This window comes from Heteronotia binoei, chromosome 9 (genome assembly GCF_032191835.1).
Source record: "Heteronotia binoei isolate CCM8104 ecotype False Entrance Well chromosome 9, APGP_CSIRO_Hbin_v1, whole genome shotgun sequence".
In the NCBI taxonomy this organism is placed as follows: Eukaryota; Metazoa; Chordata; class Lepidosauria; order Squamata; family Gekkonidae; genus Heteronotia; species Heteronotia binoei.
Genome location: NC_083231.1, coordinates 125,480,707 through 125,498,702, shown reverse-complemented (window position 1 = coordinate 125,498,702; position 17,996 = coordinate 125,480,707). Strand labels below are relative to the sequence as shown.

The window sequence follows — 17,996 nt, the reverse complement described above, 5'->3', positions numbered from 1 at the left end:
CCTATCACTAAATCCAGCTGCTGTAGCAGAAGACTGGAGAGTGGTCAATTGAAACCGCTGGCTTCTCCCGCCTGGCCTTTTCTCTCCCTGGAGACTCTGTAGCTGGTTTCCCCGTGCTGCCTTTGTCAGCCTTTTTGGCACAGGGCTTTCTGTGACTGTTACTTTATTAAAGCATTTATTAGCCGCCTTTCCTCCTTACGGCGCTCAAGCTGGCTTACAGCATAGATAAAACGCAACAAAATAAAATATATTAAAGACATAAAAACCAGCATTTAAAATCACATCTCAGGAGGACTGCAGGTGAGTTTAACTAAATGTGGTCCAAAACAAAATGGTCTTCAGCTGCCTCCTCAAGACTGAAATGGAGGGAGGAAGTTACATAATCGTGGGGCTGCCCCCTGAAAAGGCCCTGTCTGGGGTCTTCGCCTGATGGGGCAGTCGGGAGGGGCCACTCCCTGTGGTCGTGATCCCCGGCCAGAAGAGTGTGGGCGAGGCCATTCAAGGATCTTGGTTGTGACTTCTTTGCCCTCAAAGCGGGAGTGCTGTTTTCCGGTGGGTATCGGCTTGAGTTTGGAAGTTTGCACAGATGTGGGTCCTTTCAGGTTGCTTTTTATGTAACCGTTTGATCTCTTGTTATTAGATGCCTTAAGCCTTTAGGGAATAAATGGGGTACAAATGCCCTTAAATCTACTCTTTGAAAGGGCTGGGTGTCTGAGGGCTCGCTTTATGAGCAAATGTAAAACAGACTGCACCTGCCTCCCCCCCCCCCCCCCCAGCTCCCATCCACAAGGGACTTGAAGAGGTGGGCTCCAGTCACTCAAGCTATGAAGAGGCAGCCTGCCCCCTTCTGAGTTCCACAGTCAGGGCCTTCTCTGGAGAAGGTGCCTGCACGCCTGGGTGGGAGGGTGGGGAACAGAGGTCCGTCCGTGGCTCTTAGCCACAATGTATTGTTGGAACTCTCTGTCTGGGGCAGTGATGCTCTGTATTCTGGGTGCTTGTGGGGGGGCACAGTGGAAGGGCTTCTAGTGTCCCTGGCCCCACTGATGCACCTCCTGATGGTGCCTGAGTTTTTTGGCCACTGTGTGACAAAGAGTGTTGGACCACTGGCCTGATCCAACATGGCTTCTCTTATGTTCTTATGTGACACAGAGTGTTGGACTGGGTGGGCCGTTGGCCTGATCCAACATAGCTTCTGTTATGTTCTTATGTGACACAGAATGTTGGACTGGATGGGCCATTGGCCTGATCCAACATGGCTTCTCTTATGTGACACAGGGTGTTGGACTGGATGAGCCATTGGCCTGATCCACATGGCTTCTCTTATGTGACACAGAGTGTTGGACTGGATGTGCCGTTGGCCTGATCCAACATAGCTTCTGTTATGTTCTTATGTGACACAGAATGTTGGACTGGATGGGCATTGGCCTGATCCAGCATGGGTTCTCTTATGTGACACATAGTGTTGGACTGGATGGGCCATTGGCCTGATCCAACAGGGCTTCTCTTATGTTCTTATGTGACACAGAGTGTTGGACTGGAGGGGCCATTGGCCTGATCAACAGGACTTCTCTTATGTTCTTATGTGACACAGAGTGTTGGACTGGATGGGCCATTGGCCTGATCCAACAGGGCTTCCCTTATGTTCTTATGTGACACAGAGTGTTGGACTGGAAGGGCCATTGGCCTGATCCAACAGGACTTCTCTTATGTTCTTATGTGACACAGAGTGTTGGACTGGATGTGCCATTGGCCTGATCCAACAGAGCTTCTCTTATGTTCTTATGTGACTCAGAGTGTTGGACTGGATGGGCCATTGGCCTGATCCAGCATGGCTTCTCTTATGTGACACAGAGTGTTGGACTGGATGTGCCGTTGGCCTGATCCAACAGGGCTTCTCTTATGTTCTTCTGTGACACAGTGTGTTGGACTGGAGGGGCCATTGGCCCGATCCAACAGGGCTTCTCTGATGTTCTTTATGTGAACAGAGATAGTTTGGACTGGATGGGCCACTGGCCTGATCCAACATGGCTTCTCTGATGTTCTTATGTGACACAGAGTGTTGGACTGGATGGGCCACTGGCCTGATCCAACAGGGGCTTCTCTGATGTTCTTATGTGACACAGAGTGTTGGACTGGGATGGGCCACTGGCCTGATCCAACAGGGCTTCTCTTATGTTCTTATGTGACACAGAGTGTTGGACTTGATGGGCCATTGGCCTGATCCAACATGGCTTCTCTTATGTTCTTATGTGACACAGAGTGTTGGACTGGAGGGGCCACTGGCCTGATCCAGCATGGCTTCTCTTATGTTCTTATGTGACACAGAGTGTTGGACTGGATGGGCCACTGGCCTGATCCAACATGGCTTCTCTTATGTTCTTATGTGACACAGAATGTTGGCTGGATGGCCACTGGCCTGATCCAACATGGCTTCTCTTATGTTCTTATGTGACACAGAGTGTTGGACTGGATGGGCCACTGGCCTGATCCAACAGGGCTTCTCTTATGTTCTTATGTGACACAGAGTGTTGGACTGGATGGGCCATTGGCCTGATCCAACATGGCTTCTCTTATGTTCTTATGTGACACAGAGTGTTGGACTGGATGGGCACTGGCCTGATCCAACATGGCTTCTCTTATGTTCTTATGTGACACAGAGTGTTGGACTGGAGGGGCCACTGGCCTGATCCAACAGGGCTTCTCTTATGTTCTTATGTGACACAGAGTGTTGGACTGGAGGGGCCACTGGCCTGATCCAACATGGCTTCTCTTATGTTCTTATGTGACCCAGAGTGTTGGACTGGATGGGCCAGTGGCCTGATCCAGCAGGGCTCCTCTTATGTTCTTGTGTGACACAGAGTGTTGGGACTGGATGGGCCATTGGCCTGATCCAACAGGGCTTCTCTTATGTGACACAGAGTGTTGGACTGGGGGGGCCACTGGCCCTGATCCAACATTGCTTCTCTGATGTTCTCCAGGCTCAAGCAATCCAGTTTGTGTCCAGCTTCACCCTTTGGGGGGAGGGTCATCTCCCTGCTGTGCAAAAGCTCCCTCATTACCTGCAGAGCTGCTTTCATTAATTGCATGGGGCTGGGTCAGGGCAGGGGGCAGGCACTTCACTGTTGGAAGTCAGCAAATGTCGGGACCACAGAGGTGCGGTAACTGAAAAAATAGCAAACTCTCTCCATTTACAAAGTCTTGCAGTATAATTAAACAGTCTTCTTCAATTTTCAAATAGGTTTTAAAGATACAATACAATAATGCAGTTGAAGACTGTTTAATTATACTGTGTGACTTTGCAAACGAAGAGAGTTTGCTGTTTTTTCACTTTAGTGTTGGAAGGCAGGCTTTGAATTCTGCTCCACTTTGTCATCCACAGAAGAGCGGAGGCCAGGGTAATTGGCGTGTTTTGTAGCTCTCTCGATGAGAAAGGAAGCGACTAATTTGCCACACATTGGTGGAGGAGGTAAATATGTTTTTACAAGAGTTCATTACTTTTTAACTAGAAGCAAAGCATTCTAACTTTGTCACGATTAAGTTGTCTCTGTTTTGGACTTGATGTTTTTATTACTTTTTCCTTTCTTTTAAATTGCAGTTGCAGTTGAGGAGGGAAAAGATGAGGGGGCAGGTAACACAACAGTTCTAGGACCAGCGTGGAAGAACTGGGAGGGGTGGCAGGATACAGCACGTGGGGATGGGGGGTTAGAATCATATATGAACATATGAAGCTGCCTTCTACTGAATCAGACCTTTGGTCCATCAAAGTCAGTATTGTCTCCTCAGACTGGCAGCGGCTCTCCAGGGTCTCAAGCTGAGGCTTTTCACACCTATTTGCCTGGACCCTTTTTTGGAGATGCCAGGGATTGAACCTGGGACCTCCTGCTTCCCAAGCAGATGCTCCACCACTGAGCCACCGTCCCTCTATCATAGAATCATAGAGTTGGAAGGTGACCCATGTTTTCACTGTGGTGACACCACGCTTTTAAAGGGGGCCCAGAGGGAATTACAGGCCATTTAGACTAATGTTTATTGTGGGTAAATTAGTAGATACTGTTATCAGGGTTTGGTTTTTTGGGGTAGGAAAAGCCCAGCAGGAACATATTTGCATATTAGGCCACGCACCCCACATCACCGGAAGTGATGTCACCCATTCAGTAGGTTTCAAAGGAGGGCCACGAAGATGATTAATGGGTCAGAGCAGCTGCTGTTCCTCTATGAGGAAAGGCTAAAAAGGCTGGGATTTTTCACTCTAGGGAAAAATGGCTGGGGGGGGGGGGTGCGCATTATAGAAGTTTATAAAATTACGTCTTGGGTAGAGCAAGTGGATAGAGGAAGCTTTTTCTCCCTCTCCTAAAATACTAGAACTTGGGGGCATCCAATGCATTCTGCATTGCTGCTGGAGCTCTTATGTTGTCCGCGTTGGTTTTTTTTTCTTAATAAAGGAATTTGGGGGAGGGGGGCTTTTATTTATTACTTTATTAAGACCCTCCCTGTGCTGGCTTTCCACCCAATTTGGGATCTCTTAAGCAGCAAGCCTTAAACCAGTAAAGCATTTGAGACATTAAAATATTTTAATGTATTTGTATTTTAAATGTTCTTTGTGGTTTTCCCCCTTGGCTAAGTTTATCAAGCGATGCTCATTTCTGGATGTGACTGGAAGCCCATCTCGAAGCAGCTGCATTGGCTGCTGGCCTCTTCTCGAGTTCCGTTCAAGGTGCTGGAGAACTGTTGTCTTCTATGGGTCCCTGTGTGTCATTCACGGTCAACAGGACGCCCTCTCTGGGCTCGGGGGCCCATGTAGCATCACCCAGAGCCCCCTGGGCCTTTTCCATCGGGGCTCTGGTGATGGGAGCCCCCCCCCCCCCCTTGGAGAGCTTCCAGAGGCACTGCAAGGCCTGCCTGCTTGTGCTGGGACTTCAGAGGGGACTTGAATGGCAGGCATCTTTTAAGGGGGGAGAGAGATTTGGGGATTGTGGTTACTCTCTTCTTTGCCTTGGTCAGGATCGCCCAGGCGAGCCTGATCTCATCAGATTAGCAGGGTTAGCCCTGGCCTGTGTTGGGATGGGAGCCCACCCGGGAAGCTCAGGGTCGTGATGTGGAAGGAGGCATGGCCAGCCACCTCTGAACGTCCCTTCCCCTGAAAGCCCCACCTGGGGTTGCCAAAAGTCAACCACCACTTGACAGCCCCCCTCAAAAGAGTTTTTAACTTGAAGGTATTCTTCCTTCCAGGCCAGTGCTGCCCATGGAAGACCAGGGCTCTGTCCCCAGGTAAAAAGGCTTCAGGGGCTTCTCTGGGCTTCCATGAAACCAGGGGCCAGCGATCCCAGCAGCCCCTGGGGCCTGCAGCCACTTCCCTGCAGCAGTGTGGTTGGTTTGCCAGCCCGCCAGTCTTGACCCGGGACTGGAAATAATGGTTCACAAGGGCGAAGTGTAGTACGTGGCTCGGCCACCTTTCTGCGTTACGACTCGATATACTGGAAGCAGACCCTCGGTTGAAAAAAAGACAGTAAAAATGGAGGGGGGGAGAGATTGATTGCCCCTGTCCGAGACAGGGCCTTTTACCCAACAGGAAAAGAAAATGGGCTGGCTTTTATACGAACCACACCAAAAGGTAAAGGCTTTCTGGTCCTCCTCCTTCCCCAGGTTGCTCCAATTTCGGGGGGTGGGACGGAGCGTCCCTTGCTGTTTGATGTGGTTTTCAAGAGTGCCTTTCCTTGGGGCTCCTGGCAGATGCCTTTATGCGAAACAGAGCTTTTGGGCAGGTCGTTTTTCTTCCTTTATGTGCAGTGTCAAGTACAGTACCGAGTGCTTTCTCTCTGCTCTCATTTCCCCCACTCCACTTCCCCAAGCAGCATGGGGGAGGGGGCTTTAGTAGTGACTCCCCCCCCCCACTCCTTTGCTGCATTCTTCAGATTTGATCCTTGTGGTTGTTCAGTCGCACAGTCGAGTCCCGCTCTTTGCAACCCCCTGGACAAAGTCACGCCAGGCCCTCCTGGCTTCCACCATCCTCCGAAGTCTGCTCAAATTCGTGTTTGTTACATCAGTAACGGTGTCCAGCCATCTCCTCTTTTGCCGTCCCCTTCTTCTTTGGCCTTCTGTCTTTCCCAGCATCAGGGTCTTCTCCAGGGAGTGCTCCCTTCTCATTTGGTGGCCAAAGGTTTTGAGCTTCAGCATCTGACCTTCCAGGGAACAGTCAGGGTTGATTTCCCTTAGGATTGACTGATTGGATCTTCTTGCAGTCTGAGGGACTCTCAAGAGTCTTCTCCAGCACCACAGCTCAAAAGCATCTTTTCTTCTGCGCTCGGCCTTCCTTATGGTCCAGCTCTCACAGCCATACATGACTACTGGGAATACCATCACTTTGACTATACGGACTTTTGTTGGCAGGGTGATGTCTCTCCTTTTTATTATACTGCCCAGGTTCGCCATAGCTGTCCTCCCAAAGAGCAAACGTCTTTTAATTTCATGGCTACAGTCACCATCTGCAGTGATCTTGGATCCCAGAAATGTGAAGTCTGTCACTGCTTCCATGTCTTCCCCTTCTATTTGCCAAGGTGTGATGGGGCTGGATGCCATGATCTTAATTTTTTTGATGTTGAGTTTCAAGCCTACTTTTGTGCTCTCCTCTTTCACCCTCAACAAGAGGTTCTTTAGGTCCTCCTCACCTTCTGCCATTAGAGTGGTGTCATCTGCATATCTGAGGTTGATGTTTTTCCTGGCAATCTTAATTCCGGTTTGTGCTTCATCCAGGCCAGCATTCCACATGATGTACATATTTATTTGATCCTTACAGAATGGGAATCGGAGCCTCTTGCCCACTTCATGCCCAGTGGAGGTGATTTGGGTGGTAGAGGAACTTCTTTCCTAGACGCCACCATCGTGGCTGCTCCAGAGAAACTGTCAATCTCTCTTGTCTACTTCATAACTTATTTGTTCTAAGCTTATTACTAAAATGTGGGAAAAGCTATTTGACTGGCTGCAAACGTCTGTCACAGATGCATTATTTTTTTTTTGCAGCCAAAAAGATGATAGATTTGCTATTATTTTCTAACATAAGAGGTAATGTCTCCATATGGCTTATATTTTGGCGCAAAGGAAAAATTAAAAGATTACTAGGCTCAGAAAAGTAATTGCATTCATCAGTGTCTGCACTACCTGCACCTCAGTGACATAGATGATCTCTTAAGATACCTCCCTTGCAGAACTCTCGGTGGGGGGCTATTAAGGCACTAGTACATACTGATGTTACATTTTACTTCTACTCTTAGGACCTAAACTGGAAGGTATATATTGACAATATTACTGTCTCCAGTGTAAGTACCTGCTACTGATACAAGACTAGATACATTTCTCCCCCCCCCCCCCCCCGCAACTGTTGTGTGTGTCATTCAATTCCAAATTGGAACATTCCATTTGGGGGTCTCATATAGATTATTTAAGAGCCCTGTGGTGCAGAGTGGTAAAGCTGCAGTACTGCTCACGGCGGAAGCTGGTTTCAGGTAGCCGGCTCAGGTTGACTCAGCCTTCCATCCTTCCGAGGTCAGTAAAATGAGTCCCCAGCTTGCTGGGGGGAAAGTGGAGATGACTGGGGAAGGCAATGGCAAACCACCCCATAAAAAGTCTGCCGTGAAAACGTTGTGAAAGCAACATCACCCCAGAGTCGGAAACGACCAATGCTTGCACAGGGGACTACCTTTACCTTTAGAGAGCCCTGTGGCGCAGAGTGATAAAGCTGCTGTACTGCAGTCAAACTCTTTGCTCACGACCTGAGTTTGATCCTGGTGGAAGCTGGGTTCAGGTAGCTGGCTCAAGGTTGACTCAGCCTTCCATCCTTCCGAGGTCGGTCAAATGAGTCCCCAGCTTGCTGGGGGGAAAGTGTAGATGACTGGGGTACGCAATGGCAAACCACCCCGTAAAAAGTCTGCCGTGAAAATGTTGTGATGCGACATCACCCTGGAGTCAGAAACGACTGGTGCTGGCACAGGGGACTACCTTTACCTTTTTTTTTTTTATAGATTATTTACCGCCTTACAAATATAACAGGGACTTTGCACAGAGTTTGCACACAAGATTTTCTTTTCCTTTCTCTTGAAAACCATTTGGTAGTTCCATGTAGATGTCTTCAGATAAGTCTCCATTGAGAAATGCTGGCAGGAGCTTTTTGTGTGGTATTTTTTGTGTATATGTGTGTGTGCGTGTACATGTGTGTCTCCACCTGGAAGTCATGTCAGCTTCTGGTGACTGTCCCCTACTGGGGGCCTGGAGGATATTCAGAGAGGTGGCTGAGTAGAGCCCGTCCCTATTCTCCTGACTGAGTATTTCAAGGAAGTCTCCCATCTAAGTACTAACCACAGTCAAACCCTGCTTAGCTTCCGAGATCTGATGAGATCAGGCTTAGCGCAAAAGATAAACCTCTGTGGTGGTGATACTCCTTTATTGCTTCTTTGTGACTGTTTCACAGCAGTCTCTGTCTCTCTGACCCAGCTTCTCCTGCCTCCCCTTATGATCAGAGGGTCTCTTGTTGGCCTTCCTGGCAGATGGCCACTTGTCTATATCACTAAAAAGAGACTTCTTCAGCTTCTCGTCTGGTTTGCACTGTGAACTCTATTTGCTTAAAAGCTTGGAGCGCATTGCTTTTATCAATAAGCACCAGAGTGCACACTTCATCCAAAAGCATTTTAGGATTTATAACTCTGTATCCTTTTCCATCTTGAGCATAGCCCACAAGGATTCCCACTTCAGTTCTGGGATCCAACTTTCCCCTTCTTTCCTTGGGTACATGGGCATATGTTTTAGCACCAAATGCCTTCAAAATGCTTTAAGCCTGGTTTCTTTCCAAACCACAATTCAAATGGTGTTTTCCCTCTAACTTTGGAGGTATTGTGCAAGTAAACTGCTGTATTTACTGCCTCTGCCCAGCAGGGGTCAGGCAAACCAGATTGTAAGGGTAGGCAATGCTCCGTCTGCTGGGGGCGTCTGTTAAGATGCTCAGCGGAACCATTGGGTTGGGGAGAACAGGCCACACTTTTATTATGCGCTATTCTCGCCTCTTCCAGGAACCTTTGGAACTCACTGCCACAATACTCTGTCCCATCATCTGTCAACAGGACCTCTGTAGCTGTAGTGAACTTATTTTTCACAACAGGAACATAGGTCTTGAATTCCTTTAGCACTTGTTCTTTGGATCTGATCAGATACACATAAACAAAATGAGTTCAAGCATCCGTAAAAGTCAAAATGTGTTTATTCCCTCCAGCTGAAGGACAGAAGGGACCGACTAGATCTGAGTAGACTTTCTGTAGCAGCCTCTCATTGTGCATAACTTGCTGCCTCTTGTAGCCAGGGGCTCTTCCTTTACTCGTTAAGCAGATTTGACTGGGAGCTTGCGTTTGGTTACATCCAGTCATTCCAGCATTGCACTCTTGCAGCAGCTTTTGCAAAGACTTAAGGTTTCTACGTGCCAGTCTTGTGCCATGCTACAGTGCCATTAGAATGGCAGCATTTCTTTTGCTTTGCATGATACACAGAGGTGCTTCAAATAGTAAAAGCCATCAGTCTTTTCTCCCAGTATTTCAGCACTGCGCACTGAGGATGAAAAATGCTGTACACATCCTTTTTGATCACAGTTGACAACAAATTCTGATTCGCTTGTGGAGCAGAAACACAGTCCTTTAGAAGAATTTCAACAGTTTCTCCATCAGTATGTAAAACTTGCAGCTTAACCATTGACTCCTGTCTGCTTGAATCAGTTTCTTTCCTCTCTCTTCATTCAAGTTCACAAAACAATTTTTATCATGGCAAGCGTGAGAAAAAGATTCAGATTTTAACAGCCAGTGCCCTTCACATTTGAGTCTTTTCCAAGAGCAACGTATGAGAGAGGCTTTCTCTCTCTCATTTATTTTCACCTCTCCTCTTTCTTGAAGCATCATTGAATGAGGGAACTGTGCACTGCTTTGCCTTTCTTCTTCAGTGTTTTCGTTTGTTTTACAAAACTTATCAATGTGCCCTTTCCTTTGGCAGTTATAACATGCAACATATTCAGTTCCCTGTTTCAGTTTTAGAACAGACATTGCTGCTGTTACCCCTGTAACCAGTCTCTTTATACTTTCATCTCTGAGACAGTTCAAGATATAGTTAATGTCTGTTTTATCTCTTGACTCCAAGACAGCAGTTTGATTAGCATAGGAGTTAGGAGAACTATTTAGAATCATCGTAGTGCTTATTTCTCCAAGCGTGATTTCTGCTCCTGCCTCCTGGAGCTCAGCCACTTGCTGCATGATGGTGTCTGAATGTGCTGCAACATCCCATCCATCACGCAGCTTTAGAGCATGCAGTTGTTGTCTTAAAAACTGTGTATGCTTGTCAGTTCTCCTGGCATATTTTTCCTCCAGTCTAGTCCAGAGGTCTTTGGAAGTATTACCGCTAGCCACTAGAGGGCTTTCTTTACCACATGTTGAGGGCAATAATAGAAAGTGCTCTTTTGCATTGGCTTTTTGAAATCTTCCTTTTTCTCTCTGATCCTGGGGAGGATCTTTTTCAAAAGCATGCAGAACTTCCTGAATCTCCAGTGCACAGAGAACTCTGGATTTCCTCTTTAGGTAGTTCTGTAATTTAATTGTGGCACTTGGAGGAGGGAGGGGTATTTGTGTTTTCACTTCCAGTCTGTTGGCCGCTGTGTGACACAGAATGTTGGACTGGAGGGGCCATTGGCCTGATCTAACATGGCTTCTCTTATGTTCTTATGTCTTGCTTTTGTGTGTAGACCTGCTGTCTTTTGTTGCGAGCGCAGCATGCTGCTTGAACTGTCCTTTCTGATGCACACATCCTCCTCTCCTCGGCATAGGCCAGATGAAGGAATATCTTTGTGCTGTTTTATTTCAAAAACAGGCACTAGGGACAGATCCTTCTAGCTGTAAATCCAGTCGGTTTAGGGGAGAAATGTATATATATAAAAAAACAAATAGGTTGATTCTTCTCAAAAATCTTCTCCATGTAGTGAGCAAGTGAATACACACACAGCTGTGCCTTTTATGATTCTAGTGCCCATCATCTTATGCTGAAATACTTAGCAGACGGTGTAAGTGCATGTGAGAAGCAGTGTTTCCTCTAAGCCGTTAATGTGAGCTAGCTCACAGTTTTTTAGCCTTCAGCTCACACACTCTTGGCTTATCTCAGGAAAAACAGCCCCAGAGCAAACTAATTTATGCAGCTCACCACTTTGATGCCAGTAGCTCATGAAGTAGAATTTTTGCTCACAAGACTCTGCAGCTTAGAGGGAGCATTGGTGGGAAGAGGTATTTGTGGATTTCCTGCATTGTGCAGCAGGGTGGACTAGATGACCCAGGAGGAGGCAAAACAGAACTGTTCTGGGAGGCATTTTTATAAAGGGAAGGGGCTGTGGTTTTAATGCTGGGGGAGGGGGTGGAATTTAGGCTTTCTCACCACTGTTCCAATTGGTTGTTGGATGTGTTACATGCCTTTTATTCCGTTGTTTTCTAATTTGGTGATCTGGTTTTATTGTATTATTTATAGTGAGTGTTACATATATGAGCTTTATGACGTTGTTTTGTAATTCTGTAATCCACCTTGAGACTCAGCAAAAAAGAGGGAGGGAGGGAGGAAGGAAGGAAGGAAGGAAGGAAGGAAGGAAGGAAGGAAGGAAGGAAGGAAGGAAGGAAGGAAGGAAGGAAGGAAGGAAGGAAGCAGTGGACTGGGAGAGCGAGCTTCTAGGAAGTGGCCAAGGGAGCCATTCTGCCCCTTCTGAAAAAGGGCTGGTGGCTGGGGCAGGGCTGGTTGGTTGCTGCAGAAGAGAGACATGAAACCTGCTCAGGACAGGGAGGGTCTGCGGGGGGGTGGGGGCAGGATCTGTCTGTGACTTGGTGCTGGCACTCCAAGAGAAGTGTGTTCAGGTGTGGCATGGCAGTGGCTGTGGGTTTTTGTGGGCACACGCACATACCCATTCAGCAGTGGGAGAGAGCAGGTTGTTTGGGGAGGGGGCTTTGGGCAGGAGCAGAAGTCAGCCTGGAAGGTGGTTTCTGCTGCTTCTCCGGGGGCCTAACCAAGAGTGAGCCCAGGCACAGGGTAAGCTTCTCAGGCAGGACATTTGAGGAGAACTCAGGCGGGGGGTGGGGAGGAAGAAAGCATTGTTTGGGGCAGTGCCCCAGTCCCTGCAATGGGTCTGTCCTCCCATTCCTTGCCAGTGAGCTTTTGAAGGGTCTTCCTCTCCTCTGTTATACCCCCCCTGACTTTCCAGCCTAGGGGACACCTTTCCAAATATATAGGTTGCGTTTTAAAGGGTCACACCATGTCCTGCTCCCCCTCGTACAAAATGTTTAGAAAGTCAGTCGGCTGTCTGGGTCACAGCTGGGCAGAAGGCCTGGGCAGCTCTGGGGTGGGCTGGAGGCTCTCAACCCACCACACTCTTGCTGGGATGGCCGCTTGGGGATCCAGGGCAGGAACATTTCGGGCAGCCCTTTGGATCTTGGGGCCACCCCCAAAATTTCAGAGCGAGGCTCACTTTTCAACCTTCAAGGATTTTGTATTTTAATGACTTGTATATTCAAACTGTGTCTTCCACAAAAACTAAGCCTAACCTCTTCTCAGTTTTTCATAATTTTATCAGAGCTTTGGTGAGCTGTGTTGCAGTGTATAAATGAATATTGGAGGAGCCCTGATGGTCTTCCCTGGAACGAAAAGCTAGCCTCCAGCCCCCGCCTCCTTCCTCGTCACTCTTATTGCCTTGAAAGGCTCTTTTAGTTGAATACAGAAAGCAACTGATAAAGGAACAAATTTTTCCACCACCACGGAATGATGTCAGTTTACATAGAAACAACCACAAGGGCTTCAGATATATTTATTTTTGTTGTACAGCAAAAGATGCTGATGTGAAATGATAAGTAAGCTTTGCGTTGCGCCCAGCCAGCTCTTTCACTCCATCTCAGCCGATTCCCCATCTTATTGCAACCTCGTTCTTTTGTCAAGACAGGCCCCGTGATGTCAAATGTCAGTTTTTCTTGTGGTCAAAGAGAGGAACCCCTCCTTCGTTCTTTCACCCCTAGGACACCTGGTTGGGCCCGACTCTTTGCGCTTCCGGGGATAATTGCCGAGAAACGCCACAGCAAGATCCTTGCTGAAAGTGTGAACTTCCTGTGGCCAGGGATTGGTTGAGTCCTGCTATAGGAAGTAGAGTGCCTTCTGAATCCCCTGAGGGGCAACTGGGACTCAATGCCAGCCAGATACTTCAGGCTTCTGGGACTTCTGTGAGGCTCCCATCCTTGGCTCACTTCAGGATGGGAGCGGCAGGGAGCCGGGCCCAGCATCAAGCACACTGATTCCACAGTCTGTGGGAGTGGCCCCAGAGAGGTCCTGTGCCCCTGGCAACCCCCCCCCCCTTCTGGTGTTCCTGTCACAGTTCTCTGCCCAGAGAGCTTCCGGTCCAAATCCCTCCCCCTGGAGAACATGGCCAAGGAACAGAAGGAAGGGGCAGGTTTTGCTGTGGTGGGGGCTGAGAACGTGGGGTTTGGGCAGAGCTGGTGTTGAAAGTGGAGGAGGGAGCGGCCAGTCAGACCCATAGCACCCCACGGGGCCCTGAGGGCCCAGCCTCCTTGTGGATTTTGCAGGCCCCCTTCCCAAGCCTTCCCCTTAGAACCCCTCCCCCTGATCGCCTCAGCACATGAAGCAGGTAGAGGCACCGGCAAGCTCTCCTCTGAAGCACTCTGAGCAGAGTTGAGTGGGTGGGTGGGCAGCCAGCTGGGTAGGTAGGTGGGCAGCCAGCCCCACCCTCTGCTCCCGGCAGCCCTTAGTCCGGCCATGAAGAGCTGGAGGCTCCATGTGCTGCCCTGTTTTCCACCGCCATGAGCCTGAACGGTCAGTTCTTGGGTGGGTGGGAGGAAGGAGAGTCCCCTGGATTGCGCAGGCTGCAAGGGCAGCTGGAGTCCTTTCGAGGTAGGGGAGGGAGAGAGGAGGGTGTCTGGGACATGTCTCCCCCAGCCAGCATGCACAAACCACGTGCGTTCCCTGCTGCTTTGGGTTGGGGAAGGGCACAGGAAAGCGGGGAAATGGAGAGGGAGCCCAAAGATACAAATCAGCCTCCTTTTGAACTTTGGAATTGGAAGTTGATCACTGCAGGTTGAGCTCCAGGAAAGGCAGAAGAGGATTTGGTGCTTTCATGCAATGTCAATCACACTGGAGTGGAGGAGAGGGAGAGGGGTGGCCGCTCTCACCTCCGTGGACCCCCTCCTGCGGCCCCCTCCCGCTGTGACTCTTAGCTACGGGGCTGCGGCCGGTTAGCTGGGAGAGGGGTGGTGAGGAAGCATGAGGCGTCTCTGTTTGGAGGAAATGAGGGTGGGAAGAGAGGCCGGAGCAGGCCTGCTAATTTCAAGAAGGGACTAGGCTGGCGGAAGGGCAGGCAGGAGGAGGAGAATCTGGGATCAGAATGGGCTGAGGCTTTTGTTTTCGCTGATTGGCCACTAGAGGTCAGAGGCGTACCGTGAGACTGGGCTCTCAGCCTTTGCTTTCTTATTATGAACTCTGCCTGATAGGAAGCCCGTGGCATTCGGGGACTCAGTCCGAGCCAGATGTTGCTACTGGTCTGTGGAGTGCTCTGCAGTCAGCCTGTAGGCGGCCGGGTTCCCTGGTCCCCTTTCTCTGCCAGAATCGCCTCTCCGTCTGTGCTCTGCACTGGCAGCCTCATGCACCTGAGCAGAGCCTTTTGCAGGGGCCGCAGGGCCGGCAGCTGTCGGTGTGGATGCACTGTCTGTGGTGGCCCCCGCCTTGCGTGCCTTGCGTGTCTGATAAAACACAGAGCAGAAGGCGAAACTGGCCTGGTGGAAGCCTCACTGTTTTCTTCCTCAGGTCCTGAAAGAAGAATAGCACCTTAAAGACTGACAACATTTGTGGCAGGGCGTGGATACAGACAACCCTGCCACAAATCTTGCCGGTCTCAGAGGTGCTGCTGGAGTCTGGCTCTTTTCTCCTGCCGCAGATGGACTGAGACGGGCTCCCACCTTGAAAGAGGAGGAAAGCGCTCCTGCAGGCTCTTGGGGGCCCCCTTCCCACCCCCCACTTTGGCCGCACTGCAGCTTCAGAAGGCCTCCCACGCTCCTGAGCTGCTTGTTCCCACAATGCCGTGTGATTTCTTCTTCCCCAGTCGCTTTCTGTTTTTCAGCAGTGGCTTGATGCTGGTGTTAGGAAAAGGATTTTCGCTCCTGGGGGGCTTCCGACTCCCGTTTTGCTCTCCTTCCCGCCGTACCTGGGATGTTTCCTCATTGTTGCGATGGGCAACCTGTGGGACTGGAGCCCCGCTGCCACCCACAGCCTATGGCACACTTCCCCCTCCCCCCCCCCGGTTCCTCCAGCTAGCTGCCTTGGCCTCCGCATCTGCTCTTTGTGGGAAGAAGCGGGATCCTTCTCCCCCCACCAGGTTCTGCGCGAGAGCCCGTCCTGCAGAGCACTTCTCTCTCCTAAGCCTCTGGCCATCAGGCATCGACTCAGTCGTCAGCCCACACTTCCAGCTTCGGGCGAGAGGATTTGCCTTTCCGTCATGGATACTGTGCGATCGAACAAGGAAATCCCCTGCCCTTTCCCAGGTTGTCAGTGGAGAGAGCCGCTCTGCTCCTGCACCAGAGGAATTATGGCTGCGCCTCCCCCCCCCCCCCCAGAAGAGCCCTCTTGTAGGCGGCTTCCTGGGGATCAAAACGTTAGGATTATGGACTAATTTAGTAAAGTGAAGGCCTGGGGAGGGGGAGGGCTTCCCACGGGGTCTTTTCCATTGAGCCAGTCAGCCTTACAGTCTGGGCTGAACGTGTTGTAGAGACCACGTCAATCAGCGTTGCACGACTCGGATTTCCTGGGGTGCCGCGGGAAGGCTTTCCTAGACCTCTGGGACCCAGATGTGGAAGGCTTTTGCTGACAGGGGAGGAAAGAGGAACAGGTCCAAAAGCCATGGGGCAGTGGAGGTGTTGGGCAATGTTCCCTCTCAGCTGCAGAGTCTTGGGAGCAAAAGTTCTATGTTGTGAGCTCCTGGCATTCAAGTTATGAGCTCCTGCATAAATGAGTGTGCTCTGCGGTCATCCTTCCTGAGCTAAGACAAAAAGGTGTGAGCTGGAGGCTAAAAATCTGTGAGCTAGCTCATGCTATGTCAACTTAGAGGGAACACTGGTGGTGGGCCTTTAGTGCCACATGGCCGCCAGCGCCGCTGGGCCACTAAGAAGAAGAAGATACTGGATTTATATCCTACCTTCCACTCCGAAGAGCGGGTCACAATCTCCTTTACCTTCCTCCCCCACAACACACACCCTGTGAGGTGGGTAGGGCTGAGAGAGCTCTGACAGAAGCTGCCCTTTCAAGGATAGAGTCTCAGAGCGGCTCACAATCTCCTTTACCTTCCTCCCCCACAACAGACATCCTGTGAGGTGGATGGGGCTGAAGAGGGCTCTCACAGCAGCTGCCCTTTCAAGGACAACTTCTGCCAGAGCTCTGGCTGACCCAAGGCCATTCCAGCAGGTGCAAGTGGAGGAGTGGGGAATTCAACCAGGTTCTCCCAGATAAGAGAGCTCTGGCAGACCCAAGGCCATTCCAGCAGCTGTAAGTGGAGAAGTGGGGAATCAATCCCGGTTCTCCCAGATAAGAGAGCTCTGGCTGACCCAAGGCCATTTCAGCAGCTTCAAGTGGAGGAGTGCGGAATCCAACCTGGTTCTCCTAGATAAGAGAGCTCTGGCTGACCCAAGGCCATTCCAGCAGGGGCAAGTGGAGGAGTGGGGAATCAAACCCGGTTCTTCCAGATAAGAGAGCTCTGGCTGATCCAAGGCCATTCCAGCAGTTTCAAGTGGAGGAGTGGGGAATCAAACCCGGCTCTCCCAGATAAGAGTCCGCGCACTTAACCACTACACCAAACTGGCTCTCCTGACGTCTAAGAGAGACATCTGGTGGTGCTCTGGGTTCGGGGCAGGGGTTTGGGAGGGGCTGGCGTGTGGCTTCAGAGGGCTCGGGGATGGGAGGTCCGCCAGTGGCTCCAAGGGGTGGTAGCCTGAGGGACTTCATCTCCCATCTGCTTTTGTCACAGGCTCAGCAGCAACGGAACTTGGACAACTTTGTGTCTCAGCCCTCGAAGGCTGGCAGCAGGAGGCTCAAGGGAGAGGCCTGCACGGGTTCGGAGCTGGAAGGCCAGAACAGCAGCCCAGTGTCTGAGCAGGATTCCGGGATCCTGGATGTCGAAGAGGAGGAGGAGGCAAGTGCCTGCCCGGTGGAGGGGGGACTGGGCCAAGGCACCGCCTGCTCGGCGGAAGTGACCATGAGGTGAGGGGTGGGGCGGAGGGTGAGAAGCCCTCCCTTTGGATCAGGACTCGGGTCCTCAGGGTGTGTCGCGGGCCCAAAATGTCCTTTCCCCACCCACGGCCCGCTCATATTGCAGCTTCGCACCAAGCACCTGCAGTTCCCCCAGTTAGCCAGAGGACGGCAGCAGATACCATCCTGGGCGTGCAAAGGTTGCCTCCGTGCCCCTCAGTCCTGCCAAGAACTGGAACGTAATGGGCCAGCACTGGATTCCTGTTCTGTTCAGAATTGTGAATGTCAAGGGCGTGTGTGTGGGGGGGGGCGGGGGAGGTGTCATTGGTGGGGAGAATAGGAGGGTGACAATTGCCAAAGCTGGGGGCAGGAGGCTAATTAAAATACAAAGCAAAATACTGAGTTGCCCTTCTTTGCGTCTTTCCAGAAGTTAATGGGTCGCATTGCCTTTGATCCCGTGCTCACTGCCCCTGGCCTTGTGTCAGCTTCCGATTTTTCCTCTCCCCGCCCCGCAACAGTGTTTGGGGGGCATTTGAAGTTGAATCAAGCGGCGCCCTGAGGGACTCTTGAGACACCCCTGCCAGTCTTACTAGTGTTTGCAGGGTTACCGTCCTTGGTCAGTGGAGTGCAAGAAGCAAAGGGATCTGGGGATCACCCTCTCCCCCAATGGCCTCCCCAGACTGCTGCTGTCCTCCTTGGCCTTTGCTCCCTGT

At 50.6% G+C, this 17,996-nt stretch overlaps 1 protein-coding gene across 1 annotated transcript in view; it reads left to right on the top strand.

Moving 5' to 3' along the window:
* Nucleotides 1-17,996, top strand: part of EXOC6B (exocyst complex component 6B) — a 327,565-nt gene that overhangs the window by 141,811 nt on the left and 167,758 nt on the right. Inside the window, exon 7 of the mRNA XM_060247225.1 lies at nucleotides 17,063-17,242. Within this exon, the coding sequence (XP_060103208.1) occupies nucleotides 17,063-17,242 (180 nt within the window). The remainder of the gene's footprint in view (nucleotides 1-17,062; nucleotides 17,243-17,996) is intronic.